The following is a 16,027-nucleotide window of genomic DNA, read 5'->3' as shown; positions in this document are numbered from 1 at the left end:
CCAGTCTGTAAGCACTATTTTCTTTAATGAGTTTCTCCTACTGCAGGCAGGACATGCTTTCCTGCAACATTCAGCACACCATGCACACTTTCACTTTCCGAGCAGCCCAGGACAATGGCGTGCGCTTCTTTGAATAGGTCTGGCATTTAGAAGTTAGAGCTTTTGCCATTGTAAATGACAATGCCTTTTATTTATGTGTTATTTAGCAAAACAGATAAATGAAAGTCATTGTCCAATACAATGCCAATTGCTTAAACTCATAAATGTGAGACCTATTGCATTGCAAATGCTTGTTTGGTTGTTTGCAGCTTGTTTTACGGTCTTGTGGGAATGTTTTTACTGTCTCTGATATTACCACAAACATTGGCAGGAGCAAGTACAAATGTATGTAAACGCCCATACTTTGCAAAACACCTTTTCAGCTGGTCTATACAAGTATAAAAACTGCCACGATTTGAAAATGTGGGTCACTTTTTTAGCGATCTAATTTACTAATTGGGGGCCACTATTATTTTAGTGTGTGGGCCTATTTTCTGTCCCAGTCCGACCCAGGCGACTACCAGGAGGTGCATCTTGAACCTGTGCTCACAACAGGCACATCTATGTGCTTGTTTTTATAAGAATAGCACTTTCTAAAGCGCATTCGTTTAATTCAGAAAGCAATCCAGGACCGTTTGAGATGCAGCCGGAGTAATTACCAGTGGCTTAGATTAACTGAAGCATTATATCATCACTTTTTTTTATATGCTTTAGTGCGTCGCCCCAAGTGAGATGGGTGTGCCCAGACGTGGGTACCGTGCACTCGGTCACTGGAACAAAGCTATACCTGGCTGATGAGCCATAACTATAGTGAAACCGGTCCTGGGTGAATTGTGTTCCTGTTCAGGGAGTACTGCCTTGGCAGTTCGGGCTGCACTATTCCCACTGGAGCAGAGTCAAGACTGATTTGCATATGGCTGGGTCCAAACTGAGGTCACATGCTATGCAAAATAACGATGGACTGGGATGTGTCTCGAGTAAGTAATTACCAGTGGCGGAGATTAATACAAGCATTCCCTCCATCACTTTTTTCTATGATAAAGAGTCCTCTGCCATAAACACCATGCTCCTAAAAGTAAATTTATTATACGGTTGCTTGGAAAGGGAGTGTGCCCATATGTATGTGCATCCTGGGGTGCAGCTATCAATAAGCAGCAGGTGCATTGGCACCGTGGCCCAGGAGTGTGAGGGGTCTGTTGCACCCCAATCATCGCTGTTTTTAGGTCGAGACTACCAGACAGTGAAAGCTGTCTCTTTGAAAAGAGCTACTGTGGGCTTACCAACCACTTACAGGGTCTTACAGCACGTTAATTACTTACTACTGATTCACTTGGTTACCTGTGTTTGTTCCACCCCTGGCGCATGGCCATTTTATCATCTCTCTGATTGGCTGGATTCCATCCTTTCACTTCTCACTTTTAGGGAATTCTTTTTCTTTCTGCTTAAGACTCCACGAGATGCATTGGATTTCCATCTCACTCCTTCGTGCACATCTCTCTGCTAGATATCTGCCCCTGTGCTTCGTGTTGCTATCTCCCTTGTGTTGAAAGCTCTGTCTCGTGTGCTTCATCCCCACTGCCAAATTACCTCCTTCTTGCTTTTGTACTTCTCTCCGCCACAGTGTAGCTCTCCCTCATATATATGGTCTTCCCATCCCCGAACAATCCCCATTGTGTTCTAGCTCCACTTGCTCCTCTATTGCTCCCACGTCTCCTATTTTTTTAAACTCTTTTTTAGGGGGGGAAACCAGACAGGAAATAGCTGCCAGCCCTGCTGCCTTAAAAAAATGCTTTAGCAATACTATTTCATGTTAGTTCATTTTATGTACTGAGCTACCGCTGATTGGTAAGTAAATAAAATGGGGCACGTGTCATTTTTTAGACATGCATGCATAGCATCGCATGCATGCGCGTCCCTACAAAATGACATGGCCCAGTCATTGCGCCCCCCACCCCCTCTTTCTGATGCTGGGCAGCATCACCAACAGGCACTGGCAAGGCCACCAGGTTCTCAATGTGTAAACGGTTTGCTCTGCCCATGCTTGTTTAACACTGAAACAGGGGAATGGAGGCCCATCTTTGAGTCTAGAGTTAGCCAAAACCTTTTGATTTTTCTAGAATAATATGTAAAAAATACATACTTGAAGGAGCTTTCTCAGCCACCTCTCCTCATCCATTGGTCTGTTGTGGTGTCAGTCACATTTTGCTTCCGCCCAGTACAGCATAAAGTATGGGGCACTGGGTCAGCCTACTTCAGCCACTGACTGGTTCACTTCACTTTGAGTGACTGCATTTTGCTTTTTCATAAAGAGATCACGTCCACACACAAGGTTGCTTCTTTAGTGCCAGTATTTTTTGTGTTTAGATTATCATTTCTTTAGTGTTAGTTTTTTCTCTATTGCCTTCTTTCTCAAAGGCAAGAGGCTGGCAGCCAATACAAATCAAATTGATTTTTTTAGGTCTTCTTAGCCAAAACCTTTTGATTTTACTATAAGTAAGTATAACACTTATTTATTGTGGCTTCAGCCAAACATCATCCATTAGTCTGCGATTGTTGTCATTCCCATTCTTCTTCCACTCAAATGGCTGACTTCAGTATGAGATACGGCATGCTGCCCTTTCACAAGAAGCACATCCACACAAAAAGTAGTTCAGTTCAGTGGGGAGGGACTACTATGATTATGTGTACTTTTTGAGACCAAAACTTTTTTTTACAAAATGTTTTGTCTTCGCCCAATGTATTATTTGTTTTTTTAGATTCAATGAGGGCCTGGCAGCTTCCAGAACAAAAAATGTTTGTAAAAAACAAAACAAAATAATTGCCAATGGCTGGCAGTCAACGCCAGATGTATTCGTTTGCGATGCTTTTTATTCTTAGCATTAGAGAGCATGGCGTGGCAGCCCGCACCCTTCAATACAGGTCAACGTTTTGCTGGCTGATAGTTTACAACAAAATATTCCAACATTCGAGAATGAAAAACAATAGGTCAAGACAACCTGGCAATCATATAGAGTTGCAGGAACAAATGTCAAGTCAGGCTGTATAACGCACCGTCTTTTAAACAAAAAAAGCACACTTTCCCAGAAACATTAAACACTCTAAAAAGTGCATGCTGGTATTTTTTTACAGTTGTTTATATCCTGCTAGTCTGTCTCATGACTAAATACTGCCTGGAAAACATGTACAAACGTGGGTCTGGATATGTTCTATTGACTGGGAGCCATCCGTGTGATGTAAGATCCTTGCAGTGCCTCCCGGTGAAGACCCTGCTACGTTCAGCTATGAGGACCACAACGTGTCCATGACCTAAATATCCAGATTGAATACTAACCAACAGACACAGCATGTACAAGTGTAAACGGCTCCTTAGCCCTCAGGAGTCTCTTGATCCTGTGCAACACAATTAGCCTTACTTATCTCAAAGATAATCATTGCATACACCTAAGGAAGAGGAAAGGCTTAGCGGCCACTGAGGAAGCCCTGCTGGGATTTCTAGCTGCAGTTACCGGGTCATGTACTATTTCTTGCAGTGGATGCATTAGTTCAATCAGACAACAGCACTTCAAGGCCACATGAAAAGCTTTACAGATTACTGTGGGTTTTTTGGACCACTAAATGGTAAAATCGAGACACATTTTCAAAATATCAGCAAGGAGAATCTATTAAATAAATTCATATAGTTAACATCCGTGGGTATTTTTTGATATTTGTAAGCCATGCTAAAAATATGATGGTTCAATTATGCACCCCTTTTTCATTAAAGTTAAACAAAAACACGGAAATTACCAATTATGTGGTGATAGGGGGAAGTGACAAAACCAGGCTTGCCAGAAGTCAGTGAGTCCTAGGGCAAAAACTTAAAACAGGAACCACTGAATGCTTCATCCATTTCTGCCAGGCGATGTAAGCACTTGTTTCTTAGTATTAAAAACAAGCATTTGAAATGCAACAGCTCTCGCATTTGCAAGAGTTTAAGCTATTGGCATTGTAAACGACAAGGCCTTTTATTTAATTGTTTTTATAATTAACACATAAATAAAAGGCATGGTCATTTACAATGCCTATAGCTCAAACTCTGGTAAATGTGAGATCTATTTCATTTCAAAGCGGCCACCATTGTACTGGCTGCTTGGAAAGGGAAAGTGAAACTGAATGTTACAGGAAAGCATGTCTGCCTCCAGTAGGAGAAACTCATTAAAGAAAATAGTTCTTACAGACTAAATAGGACATAGGGTGTAACATCAGAATTAAAAGGGCCAGTCCTCATGTAAGGTTACAAATGTTGACAAGGCGGTACAATGAAGGGACTAACAAGCCTATTAACAAATAGAAGCCAGAATTTACTAAGCACAATGACAAGTCAATGACAAATATGGGCAAAGAGTGGGTGGGCTTTCAATACCATACTTGGATACAGCATGCCTCACAGAGCAGCGCATGCGCTGCCCAGGCTCGACCTAAAAATGCCTGTTTCCTCATCTTCAAAAAATCATACAGTTTAGAGGGAATAATCGAAAGTAAGGTGCAATTAACATAGTAAATGGCATGTTACCAAAGAGCATAGGGCACTGACACAGCAATAGTATTGTAATTGTATTGTAATTGCATTTATACAGCGTGGACTACCCCTGACGAGGCGTCGAAGCCCTTTTTGTCGAGTAGCACGATACCCGGAATCCCTAAAGAATTTGTGGTGAATTAGTATAGTGAGATATGAAAGTAATATGAGAGGTGGATGTGTTAGTCAGTTATTTGGATTGAGAAGGTTAATGGAGGGATACTAGAGGGAAAAAGATTTGCATTTATATAGTGCTTGATATCCCTGATAGGCTGTTGAAGCGCTTTTTCGGCAACTAGTTCGATACTCCAGAACCCATAAAGGATTAGTGGTGACTTAGTATAGGGAGCTATGTAAGTAATTTGAGTGGTGAATATGTTAGTGAGTTACTTGTATTGAGAAGGATAGAGAAGAGAAAAGAGTTTGGATTTATATAACGCTTGCTACCCCTGATGGGGTGTTTAACCCCTTTGATGCTCATGACGAGCTCAGCTCGTCATGCAGTACACTGCTCATGTGCTCATGACGGGCTGAGCTCGTCATGAACAATGGTATTTTTTAAAGAACAGCATCCGGGATGAATTGCCTTAGCATTCAAGGTGTTAAGGGCTTTTTTTCGGCGATTAGCACCCTACTCTGAAACCCATAAATATGTGTGGGTGAGCATCAGTGTCAGTCAGGGAGGATTGGATGAGCAGAAGTATCAGCCAGAGAGGTGGGGGTGAGGAGTAGTGTCAGCTAGAGGCATGGATGAGCAGTCGTCTCTCGTAGGTAGATGGTGGGGATAATCCACATAAAAGCAGGGAGCAGGAGTCCTAGCGAGAGGCATGGGACAGCACTGTCTTGGCTACAGGCATGGGTCAATAGCATCCTTAACTACAATATGGGCCTCCACCTGGGGCATGGAGTGATGAGCACCCTCGTCTCTATAAGCAGACCATGTACAACTGAAGAGAAGCACTGCTGCTAGGAAGAGCGAGCAGAACTCTCAACTGAGGACAGGTCGTAGACAGAAGTCTCAAAAGCAAGGGGGTGAGAAGCATCTCAGCAAGATGCACGAAGTGGAAGGGAAACAACCTCCCTAAAGGCAGGTGAGAGCTGCAACCTCGGATCGAACTATCAAGTGAGAGACCGTAGGATCAGCAGCATTCTCATCTGCGTATAGTATGGGGATTAACAGCCCTCCCATCTGTGTAGAAGCTGGAGATAGGCAGGAACCTAATTTGTGTAGAGGCTGGGGAAAGCAGCATTCTTTTGTTTAGAGGCTGAGGGTCAGCAGCACTCTTTTGTTTAGAGGTTGGGGATCAACAACAACTTAACCTAGAGGCACTACAGAGCATCGTCTGCTCATCCCGAAGCAGTGGCATTTGGTACCCTTAGTTACAGAGAGGCTGACACAGGGAGCACCCTCACCAAATTGTATTGTATTGGTAACTATATAGCGCTTTTCACACCACTTGCGGGACCTACAGCGCTTATGTAGAAACGGAGCATCTGCAGCAAAATCATTCAGAACCAAGGACTGACTGGAAAGGACCCTCTCCTAGGGAAACAGGGTGAGCTGCTCTCGATTGGGGAGGTGAGCTCCAAAGCACAGAGGCACACGAGTGTCCCTCTCTCAACAAGAGTGTCAAGAAGAGGTCAGCCAGGTTGTGAACTTGTCAGCTACAGGGTCAACAGCACCCTCAATGATGGCGAACAGCAAAACACACAAGATGATGGAAGGAATGTTGCACAATGGCAAAACATTCACCCCCAGTCACAGATCTGGGTCTAATCCATCGTTATTTTGCTCACCACCCCACCCCAGTTCAGACATGGCCACATGCAAATCAGCCTTGAGCCTGTGCCTCATGGGAACAGTCCAGCCCGAACTGCCAACCCATGTCTTCCCTGGACCGGAATCAAGCATCCTAGGACCGGTTTGTGGCCATCAGCCATCATGAGCCAGGATAGCTTAACTCCAGTGGCATCAAGAGCACCCTGCAGGGCTCGCAACAAAAAACAAGCATTGGCATAGCCAATAGGTCTTGCTTTTGGGACCTTATAAGTATTTAGTTATGCAGCACAACTGTTGCATGGCTTAACACTTAAAAGGTCCCAAAGGCGAGACCTATTGGCTATGCCAATGCTTGGATGCAAGGCGGAGAGGAGAAGGGTGCAAGGCACAGGGGAGAAGGGTGCAAGGCAGAGGGGAGAAGGATGCAAGGCAGAGGGGAGAATGGTGCAAGGTCGAAAAGGGTGCAAGGCGGAGGTGGAGCAGGGTATTAGGCAGAGGGGGAGAATGGTGCAAGGGGAGGGGGAGAAGGGTGAAAGGGGGAGACCGAGAAGGGTGCAAGGCAGGAGGCCGAGAAGGTTGCAAGGCAGAGGGCAAGAAGGGTGCACGGTAGAGAAGGGTGGAAGTCGGAGGGGGAGAAGGGTGCATGGGGGAGAAGGGTGCAAGGCAGAGGGGAGAAGGGTGCAAGGCAGAGGGAAGAAGGGTGCAAGGTAGAAAAGGGTGCAAGGCAGAGGTGGAGAAGGGTACAAGGGGGAGGGGGAGAAGGATGCAAGGGGAGGGGGAGAAGGGTGCAAGGGGGAGGGAGAGAAGGGTGCAAGGGGGAGGGCGAGAAGAGTGCAAGGGGGAGGGCGAGAAGGGTGCAAGGCAGAGAGGAGAAGGGTGCAAGGCAGAGAGGAGAAGGGTGCAAGGCAGAGAGGAGAAGGGTGCAAGGCAGAGGGGAGAAGGGTGCAAGGCAGAGGGGAGAAGGGTGCAAGGCAGAGGGGAGAAGGGTGCAAGGCAGAGGGGAGAAGGGTGCAAGGCAGAGGGAAGAAGGGTGCAAGGTAGAAAAGGGTGCAAGGCAGAGGTGGAGAAGGGTACAAGGGGGAGGGGGAGAAGGATGCAGGGGGAGGGGGAGAAGGGTGCAAGGGGGAGGGAGAGAAGGATGCAAGGGGGAGGGAGAGAAGGATGCAAGGGGAGGGGGAGAAGGGTGCAAGGGGGAGGGAGAGAAGGGTGCAAGGGGGAGGGAGAGAAGGGTGCAAGGGGGAGGGCGAGAAGGGTGCAAGGCAGAGTGGAGAAGGGTGCAAGGGGAGGGCGAGAAGGGTGCAAGGCAGAGGGCAAGAAGGGTGCAAGGTAGAGGGCGAGAAGGTTGCAAGCAGAGGGAGAGAAGGTTGTAAGGCAGAGAAGAGTGCAAGTCGGAGGGGGAGAAGGGTGCGAGGGGGAGAAGGGTGCGAGGGGGAGAAGGGTGCGAGGGGGAGAAGGGTGCGAGGGGGAGAAGGGTGCGAGGGGGAAAAGCGTGCAAGGCAGAGGGGAGAAGTGTGCAAGGCAAAGGGGGATATGGGTTCAAGATGGAGAAGGTGCAAGGTGGAAGGGGAGAAGGGTGCAAGGCGGAGGGGGAGAAGGGTGCAAGGCGGAGGGGGAGAAGGGTGCAAGGCGGAGGGGGAGAAGGGTGGAAGGCGGAGAGGGAGAAGGGTGGAAGGGGAGAAGGGTGCAAGGCAGAGCACGAGGATCGTCTAGCAGCACCAGGCCTGTCAGCAGTTTTTAAGGACCCCTATACAAACAACTACTGTTTAGGCCTGATGTGTATTAAAAGAAAATCACTTTTTAACAAATAAGTATGGCGCATTCCTCCCGAGCGGAATCTGTCCATGTTGCCTGTTCACCTTGCCAAGACCAGCATGCAGAAACTTCAGGAAGCACCGGCTGCTTAGGAGAAGGAGAAATTGTTGCGTGTTTGTGCTTCTTTTCAGTCTGACAATACAAATCGCGAACGACTCCTGTGTGTGGCATACGTCATCTTTTCACCTGCAGGTCGATTCGTCGCCTCTGATTAATTCTTTGAGAGGCGGACAGTTTCAGGTGACCGGATTCCTACGGCTCCCACCTGTTTCGTTCAACAATCAAGGCGCCCGTGGCGCTGTTAGTGACACAGCAAATCGCCCATAACCGACCTTGGTTTCACGTCAGTTCAGTAAATAAACCCACTCCTCCCCCCACCCAATCTCCGTTCAGTTTTTAAATTTATCTCCACCAAAGTTTCACACGCGCTTGTCATCACAGACTTGTGCACGCACCTTGCTCATGCCTTGAATTTTCCTTCATTCAGAAAAGGGGGGCAAAAAAGCATGGCGAGAAAAAGGGGGCGGAGGCTGGAGGAAGGGAGCAGCCCAGGCTGACACAGAGAGAAAGCGAACCCAGGGAGGATGTGAACCACTGGCTGGAGGTGCAGTGAGTGACCCACGGCAGGCTCCTCAGTTGCTAGAGCATTCTCTACTGGAAACTAAAGCTAGGCAGGCTGGCGAAAGGGGTGGAATGAAAGGTATGAGAGAGGTTTGGAAGTAAAGTTGAGCTTGCGAGGCCAATGGGGAGGGAGAGGAGAAAAACGGAAATAGGAAGTGGAGAAGGGAAGGGCAGGTATGGAAGAAAAATGACAAGAGGGAATCCAAGGCAGAGTCCCAGCTCCAGAAACTTAAATGGAGTTAACTTTTGGGCAAGGAACGGATTGTTGTTCCACTTTACGTCTGAGATTATTCAGACAAGTGGCTTGATAGAGGGACAACAGGGGAGGTTCATCAGTGCTGTAAAGAGCTATAAGCGAGGAACACTTCCATCCATATAGCTGACGAGAAGGGCGGGGGAGAAAGGAGGGGGTAGTGAGCGGGTATTTTACAAACAAGCATGTGCATCCCAAAGTAACATGAACAGAGTCAATCATAAATAGTAACTGCAATCGAGTATAATCGCTTACTGTTTTTTATTTTCATGTAATTTACATGAAACAAAGGAATATTGAACAACTGGGTCTGTAAAAGAATAGTAGAGATGACAACATTGAGTTGGTAGCAGGCCCGGACTGGCCGTTGAGGGCACCGGGCAATTCCCCGGTGGGCCGCATGGTTGGGGGCCGGTTTTGGGTCCCTGGGGCCGTTTTTGTTACAGGGCCGTTATGCTGCAAAAACGGCCCTGTAACAAAAACGACCAAAAACCGGCCCTGTCATAGAGCGCGGTCGCACCTCTCCCCCCTCCCCTCTCCTCCCGGAGGGGTGGCGGGGGCCGGCCGAGCACTTTGCCAGGGCCGGTTCTGGTTCCCAGTCCGGCCAAAACGGCTGAAAACCGGCCCTGTCATAGAGCGCGGTCGCACCTCTCCCCCCTCCCTTCTCCTCCCGGAGGGGGGAGGGGGGCCGGCCGAGCACTTTGCCAGGGCCGGTTCTGGTTCCCAGTCCGGCCCTGGTTGGTAGGAGGGGTGACCCCAGCATCCATCCTTACCACCCTGAGGTGAGTGCAAAGAACCGTCTAAGATACACCCTAGCTATTTAACCCATCAAACCACACACCACCTTGTTTTGCACATCTGAAAAGGTAGCACTACACCCAGGCATCATGTTTGATTACACCTGAAATCTTAATTCCTGTGTTCCTGGTTAAATCTAAGGAGGTCTGGTGTTCTTTTTAGGTTTTAATAGAAGTATAGAGGGAGAGGCACATCTAGAAGGGGTTAGACACACAAAAGAGAGTAAGAGGTGGGGGAGATGACAGAGTACAGCAGAGAGTTGAACATAAGGGGCAAAACAGCTATATAGAACAAGACGCTTAAGGAAAGGGAGATGGGGAAGGAGTGATGTGTATGTAATGGCAGAATCAATGAAAGAAGGGAAGAATGTTGGTTAGGCAAAAGGAATAGCATGGAAAAAAAGAAATGTAACCAGCTTGGGGAGAGTGAGAGGGTGGAAGAGGAGAACATGTTGCAACTTACATAAGAGCAGTGGTGTAACTCAAAATGACGGGGTCCCTCTCTGCAGAATGTGATAATGGGTCCCTGAGTCTCCAACATCTCACAGATATTCATTGGCCCTGGGCTGAACGGGAGCCCCCTGATGGGTTGGGGGCCCTCTGAAGTGTTGTGGGTCAATCTGTGCTGCAGGGGCCTGTATTGCGTCCAGGCACAAGAGGTGAAGCAAGGTAAGAGGCCGGAGAGAAGAGTGGTGAATAGCAGCGCATGTAGGGAGAAGTGGAAGCCACAGGGGCAGAAACAGCGAATGGAGGTAAGAGGTGAGAAGAGAGATAAAACATGAAGAGTTGAGCATGGAGAGGAGAGGTGGACATGAAGGGGGCAGAATCAGTGAATAAAGTTAATGCTGGAGAGATAGATGAAAGGTGAAAGGCAGTGCTTGGATAGGAGAGGTAGATATAAGAGAAGCGGAACCATTAGGATAACTTGAGTGTCATGGAGAGGGAATGCGGAGCGTTAAATGTAACAGGCAACAAAATCAAGATCGGTTACGAGGCTGGGAGAGAGGCAGGGGAGAGGCAGATTTCAGACAATCGTCCACTGTACCATCATTGAAAGGTTTGCAGATGTGGATCTCTCTAGAACCACATCAACCTGATTTCGAATTTTTTTTGTTTTTTCCAGCCATTTTTAGTTTTCCCCTCTGTTGTATTGTAGTTGCCCGGTGGTCTGCTGCTGTGGCGCCTCACAAGAATTTTCTCTTCCCCCTATGGGTTTCTATGTTTATTTAAGCTCTTTGTCTTATTAGATTTTTTTTACATGTATTTAATACTTGTGCTCAATGATGTCGGAGGATGGTGATGAAGTTAAAAATCTCTTTTTTTCTCTGTACTTTTTCCCCGCATTTGTGACGAATGCTTCTGGAGAGCTCTTCTTTAAGTGTCACATGTGGGTGAAGGCCGGTGCCTTTGTCTCGTGTGCCAGTTTGTTTGGGGTCAGAGCTGCAGAGGAGAATGAACCCGCCAGTCCTTTCATTCTACCTCAGAACGCCACTTCCTGCCTGTTTATTTTTGTCAATCATGTGGCTTTAAATGATGCTTTCCTAATAGGAAACCTATTCCAGCAACAAACAAGAGGGGGCACGCTACCCCTCATGACTTCCAGGGCATTCATTGTGCCCAACCTCTGCCCCGGACAGGTTACCGTTTAATAATCTGCAGTCGGAGCCATAAAACAGGCGTGTGCCTCGTGCCCTGGCACCGGGGCCACTCTTCTAGAATGCCCTTTTGCTCCTGTAAGCCGCATTCATGTATCCATAAAATCAAGTGAAGTGTGCCGAAGCGCGGCCTCGTACTTTCTGCATAGATTACGATATACAGCTATGAGTGACACATACACAAATGTATGTGTCTGTGTGTGTATACACAGGAGCACATGGCGGTCTATCGCCCTGCACCACCCGGTGAAGCTCCTGGCGCACTTTCATTCGCTGACGAGGTGTTGGGGGCGCTGCGAAGTGATAAGTGAGCATGGCCAGAGTCTTAGTTCTGAATGTACATTAACCCGTTCTATGCTCATGACGGAGCCGCTCCGTCATGAGCCTCGGTTGAGCGGTTCAGTCATGGCCCGCTCGGCGCGCCGCGCGGCGCGAATATCGCACCTGCGCTGAGCGTTCCATTGAGCGGGCGCGTTCGTGACGGAGCCGCTCCGTCACGAGCACAGCTCAACCGCGGCTCGTGACGGAGCGGCTCTGTCACGAGCATGCGAGCGCCGCTCGACCCCCCTGCCCCCCCCCGCCCCCTTAGCGCTGCGAGGAATTCCCACCACAGCGAAGGGGTTAAAGAACACGAGTGTAGGTGTTCTGTGCCAAGCTCATAAAAATAGCCTTGTTTATATATTGACATGACCTCAGTAGTCGGGGGGGGGGGGGGGTGGAAGGGGTGAGAGGGGCCATCATACTATAATAGTGTGATGGCCATGCAAAATATTCTCTTAGTGAAATCGTCACCGGAGGGAGCAAACACCACACAAGAGATACAACAGGTCGAAGCTCGACCTAAAAATATATAAATACATTTTCCTGGGGAGGAGGGCCAGACATGTGCAAGGACATAATGTCTTCTCTGCCCACGCCCCTGTACGTGGCATCTAGTAATCTGCTAAATCCAAGTAATCAAACCGTATACTCTCAAATACCCTAGCAAGTCACTTGCACATAAGCAGAAAACCATTTTGAAATAAACCAAAGTGAATGTGTAATAATCGCCAGAGAATGAGGTATATAGTGCTCGACCACTTCCAGAAACATAGAACAACGTGTCATAAGCGGGAGTGCAAAGCTGTGCATAGCCATCACTGGGACACACAATACATTTCATCACTCTCCGATAACACCCACGGGAGACATTAGGACACATCACATCAGCTTTGTCAGTGGGTGTGGCCATCCAAGGATCCCCAATTCATTATCATTTGACCAGCTGTTAAAATAATGTATTATCCCATCAGCATAGAGTACATTATTCTCTATACATAATTCTCCAGCAAAGAAAGAGGCAAGTTTGTCCGCTTTTTCGAGTACAATATAAATAAATGACGTCTGTGTGTGTGTGTCTGTGTGTGTATGTATATATCAATTTGGTTGAACTGATTAATTTCAGGTGGAGATATTTCTTAGACTTCTGTATATGATTTATATAGAAAGGCTAGTTAAAAAGTGCTCCATGAATCCTCGTGGGCATATTTGTGTGAGAAGAGGGCTTTTGCGGGAGAGCCATATTTTAACGCTGCATCTCAATATTCCTCAACACCTACAGATCACCGACATACCCATCTGTCAGCTGAATGCATGCCAATTTTTACATTTATGTCACTAGCAAAAGCATGCTGGGATTTGTAGTTCTACCCTTCCCGTTAGAAGCATGGCTTCATTAGTCCCATCAGACATACGCCCAAAAAAATCATCACTAGCCATTTGATAGCTAAGGATCAAGTTTGTTTTGTGAGCCATGTGCTACGAATACTCACTCATGGCTGGGCAACACCATCCTACCCGGAAGAACATCTCTGCAAAGAAACTACCTTATTCCAAAATGTATCGAAATGTTTGTGCGGAGGAAACACACAATCCGTGTGAAATACAATAAAGCAAAACATGAACAGCCAGAAAGCGTATAAAACATAGCTGGAACCACATACCTCCACGATGCTCCGCAAGTCTCGTACATACGTCCTCTCCGTCTCCACAATCTCAACCACCACACGCTCCACATAGCTAAGCTTATGAGTGATCACCCCAACTTTGGATGCAAACGGGGAGTGTGAGCCAGACCCCCTCAGTCCTCTGAGGGTTGCTGCATTGTTGTTATTGTTGTGTGTTTGGTGGGCCTTGGAGAAGGCCACAATATCCCCCTTGTGGTTGTCGTGTTCATGAGTTTCCATGGCGTCCGGATACAGGTCTGTCCTTGGGTCCTGCAAGGTGCTTGGACGCACATGGGTCATGCTGGACCCAACATAGTTGCTCTCAAGGAGGCAGTGGCTGTTGGGCAGGGAGTCAGAGGAGGCTGTGGACACCAGGCTCACTGGGCGGTCAGAGTCCGAGAGATCAGTGCTGAGAGAGGTCGCGATGGACATTCGGTCATTGCTGCTGGAGGATGAAACAGCAGAGAGCCTGGACGAGTCTGGAAAGAGAAGAGTGTGATAAAACAAGTGTGATTATCAAAGGCCAGCTAAATAAGCATAAACTTGCACTGAAACTAATTTTAGCATCATTCTCTTCTAAGCATTCAATTGCATTTACAGATGTATTGATTCTACATTACAGTGAAGTATACAGCCACAGCTAAAATTCTCACCAAAAGAACAATACCGGTGACTACATCCAATGTATCTTATTTATTATTGGGGCAAGAAAGCAAAAGACACACAGATGATGGACGGAATGCAGAGCAAATCCAACATTTACCCCCGTCAATAGATCTGGGTTAAATCCATCAATGTTTATTTTGCATTTGTCGGCCTAAAGTGGGAAGGGAATGCCCAGATGTGGGTCCCTTGCTCACTGCGCCACTAGATTCAAGCTAACCTGGCTGATGAGGGGTGATGCCCTGAAACCGGTCCCTGAATGCTTGTTTCCAGTCCAGGGAGACCTGGCTTGGCATTTTGAGCTAGATTGGTCCCATAGGTAACATGGTGAAGACTTATTTGCATACAGCTGGGTCAAAACTGGGGTGGTGAAGTGAGCTGCAGAACGATGATGGATTCAACCCAGATCTGTGACTGGGGGTGAGTGTTTGCATGTCCAGCATTCCATCCATCAATTGTTTCTTTTGCATTTATTTATTATTGGGCCATAGGACATCAAGAGACCTTGAAATTATTGTGACAAACTCACAGACTTCAAGCTCAGCCCATGAACACTGCAGTTGGCCAATAACTGCAGCAAGGAATCCTGACAGCAAATACGTTTCTCCACTATCTAGACCAGAGGTATGACTTTATGCCACATGATGCAGGCGCACAGACACACCTGCTTACCGGCTCCATAGTTCTGCTGTTCTAGCCTCTATACTTGAAGTGTTCATCATTTATTACCATTATTTCATTGTGGACTGATCAATCTAATGCCTAAAATACTTGTATTCCATCATCTGGGGGTCAGATAACCAAGACTAAAGCAGGTGAGGTGTCAATGGCTGAAATCAGAAAAGCATAATCCATGGGTGAGGATAACTAAAGAGCCGAGTAGGAAGGAGAGGTTGATAAACGCTGACGAGGTTAGGGCGAGTAGAAAATATTTTGCACATGCCATTAACCCAAGGGTGGTCACCCGGTCTACACAACCAAGCACCCAGCTCAAGCCTCCCCGCAAAGAACATCACCATCCCTTCAATGCCCTTCCTGGCTGAGCCATCGAATTAAATCCAAACCAGGTGAGGGTTAAAAAGCAAATTAAGTTGCATTTCCCTTGTCCCGAACACGGTTTTGTGCACGAACGATACACCTAAAACCGCATAAGAGCACCTTGATAATGCAATTCATGCAAAAATAATGCAATTCATGCAAAAAAACAAAAAAAGACAGATAAAATCATTACAGAGTGGGTAGTAGCTTTTAATTTTTTTGAAAATAGAGCAAATAATAGATTTTTTTTCTCTCTGGGAGGCATGACGTACGGTTGTAGTGTTCTAGAAAGCAGGATGCATTTGCTCCAGATGTTCGGGAGCATCTCACAACCGCCATCCAGCATCCTAAAGGGATGCTGAGGCAGAGCTGCAGCCAGCGTGTGGTGACCCATCCTCAAACTAGAATAAGGCTGACTCAGCACTCCCAGTTAAAGAGTATTCATGAGTAGGAAGGCTACACACATTTCCATAACAGGTACATAATTGTGTGGCAAAGGTATGTTTGATGGCATCCTTTGATGGAAACAAAGAGAGATCTGTAGGAACCCCTGATGGAGGAAGGCACTATTCAATTAACATCAGAGAGACAGACACTGGTTGAGGAGACACTCTTTCACTGCGAGTAAAGAACAGAGGCGCACTTTATAAGGAACAGAATACATTTTAGCCCATGCCGGTGATTGTTAAACTGCAAATTAAAGGGTAGGTAAAATGTTACACAATTAGATGTAATTGTTAACCAAGCCATAGCCTAAGAGTAAAAAACAAATGACAATCTTAAAGTGCAAATTGTATGCTGAAAGACTAAGTAGCTGTTCATGTTC

The 16,027-nt window shown here is 46.9% G+C and overlaps 1 protein-coding gene across 1 annotated transcript in view; it reads right to left on the bottom strand.

Annotated features, from left to right (window-relative positions):
* The window catches only part of PLEKHG3 (pleckstrin homology and RhoGEF domain containing G3), a 608,515-nt gene that overhangs the window by 173,960 nt on the left and 418,528 nt on the right, over nucleotides 1-16,027 (bottom strand). The window contains exon 4 of the mRNA XM_086939446.1: nucleotides 13,498-13,979. Within this exon, the coding sequence (XP_086795572.1) occupies nucleotides 13,498-13,979 (482 nt within the window). The remainder of the gene's footprint in view (nucleotides 1-13,497; nucleotides 13,980-16,027) is intronic.

Source organism: Lissotriton vulgaris, chromosome 9 (assembly GCF_964263255.1).
Source record: "Lissotriton vulgaris chromosome 9, aLisVul1.2, whole genome shotgun sequence".
In the NCBI taxonomy this organism is placed as follows: Eukaryota; Metazoa; Chordata; class Amphibia; order Caudata; family Salamandridae; genus Lissotriton; species Lissotriton vulgaris.
The sequence above is the reverse complement of the archived record's forward strand: the minus strand, read 5'-3'. Positions and strand labels throughout refer to the sequence as shown.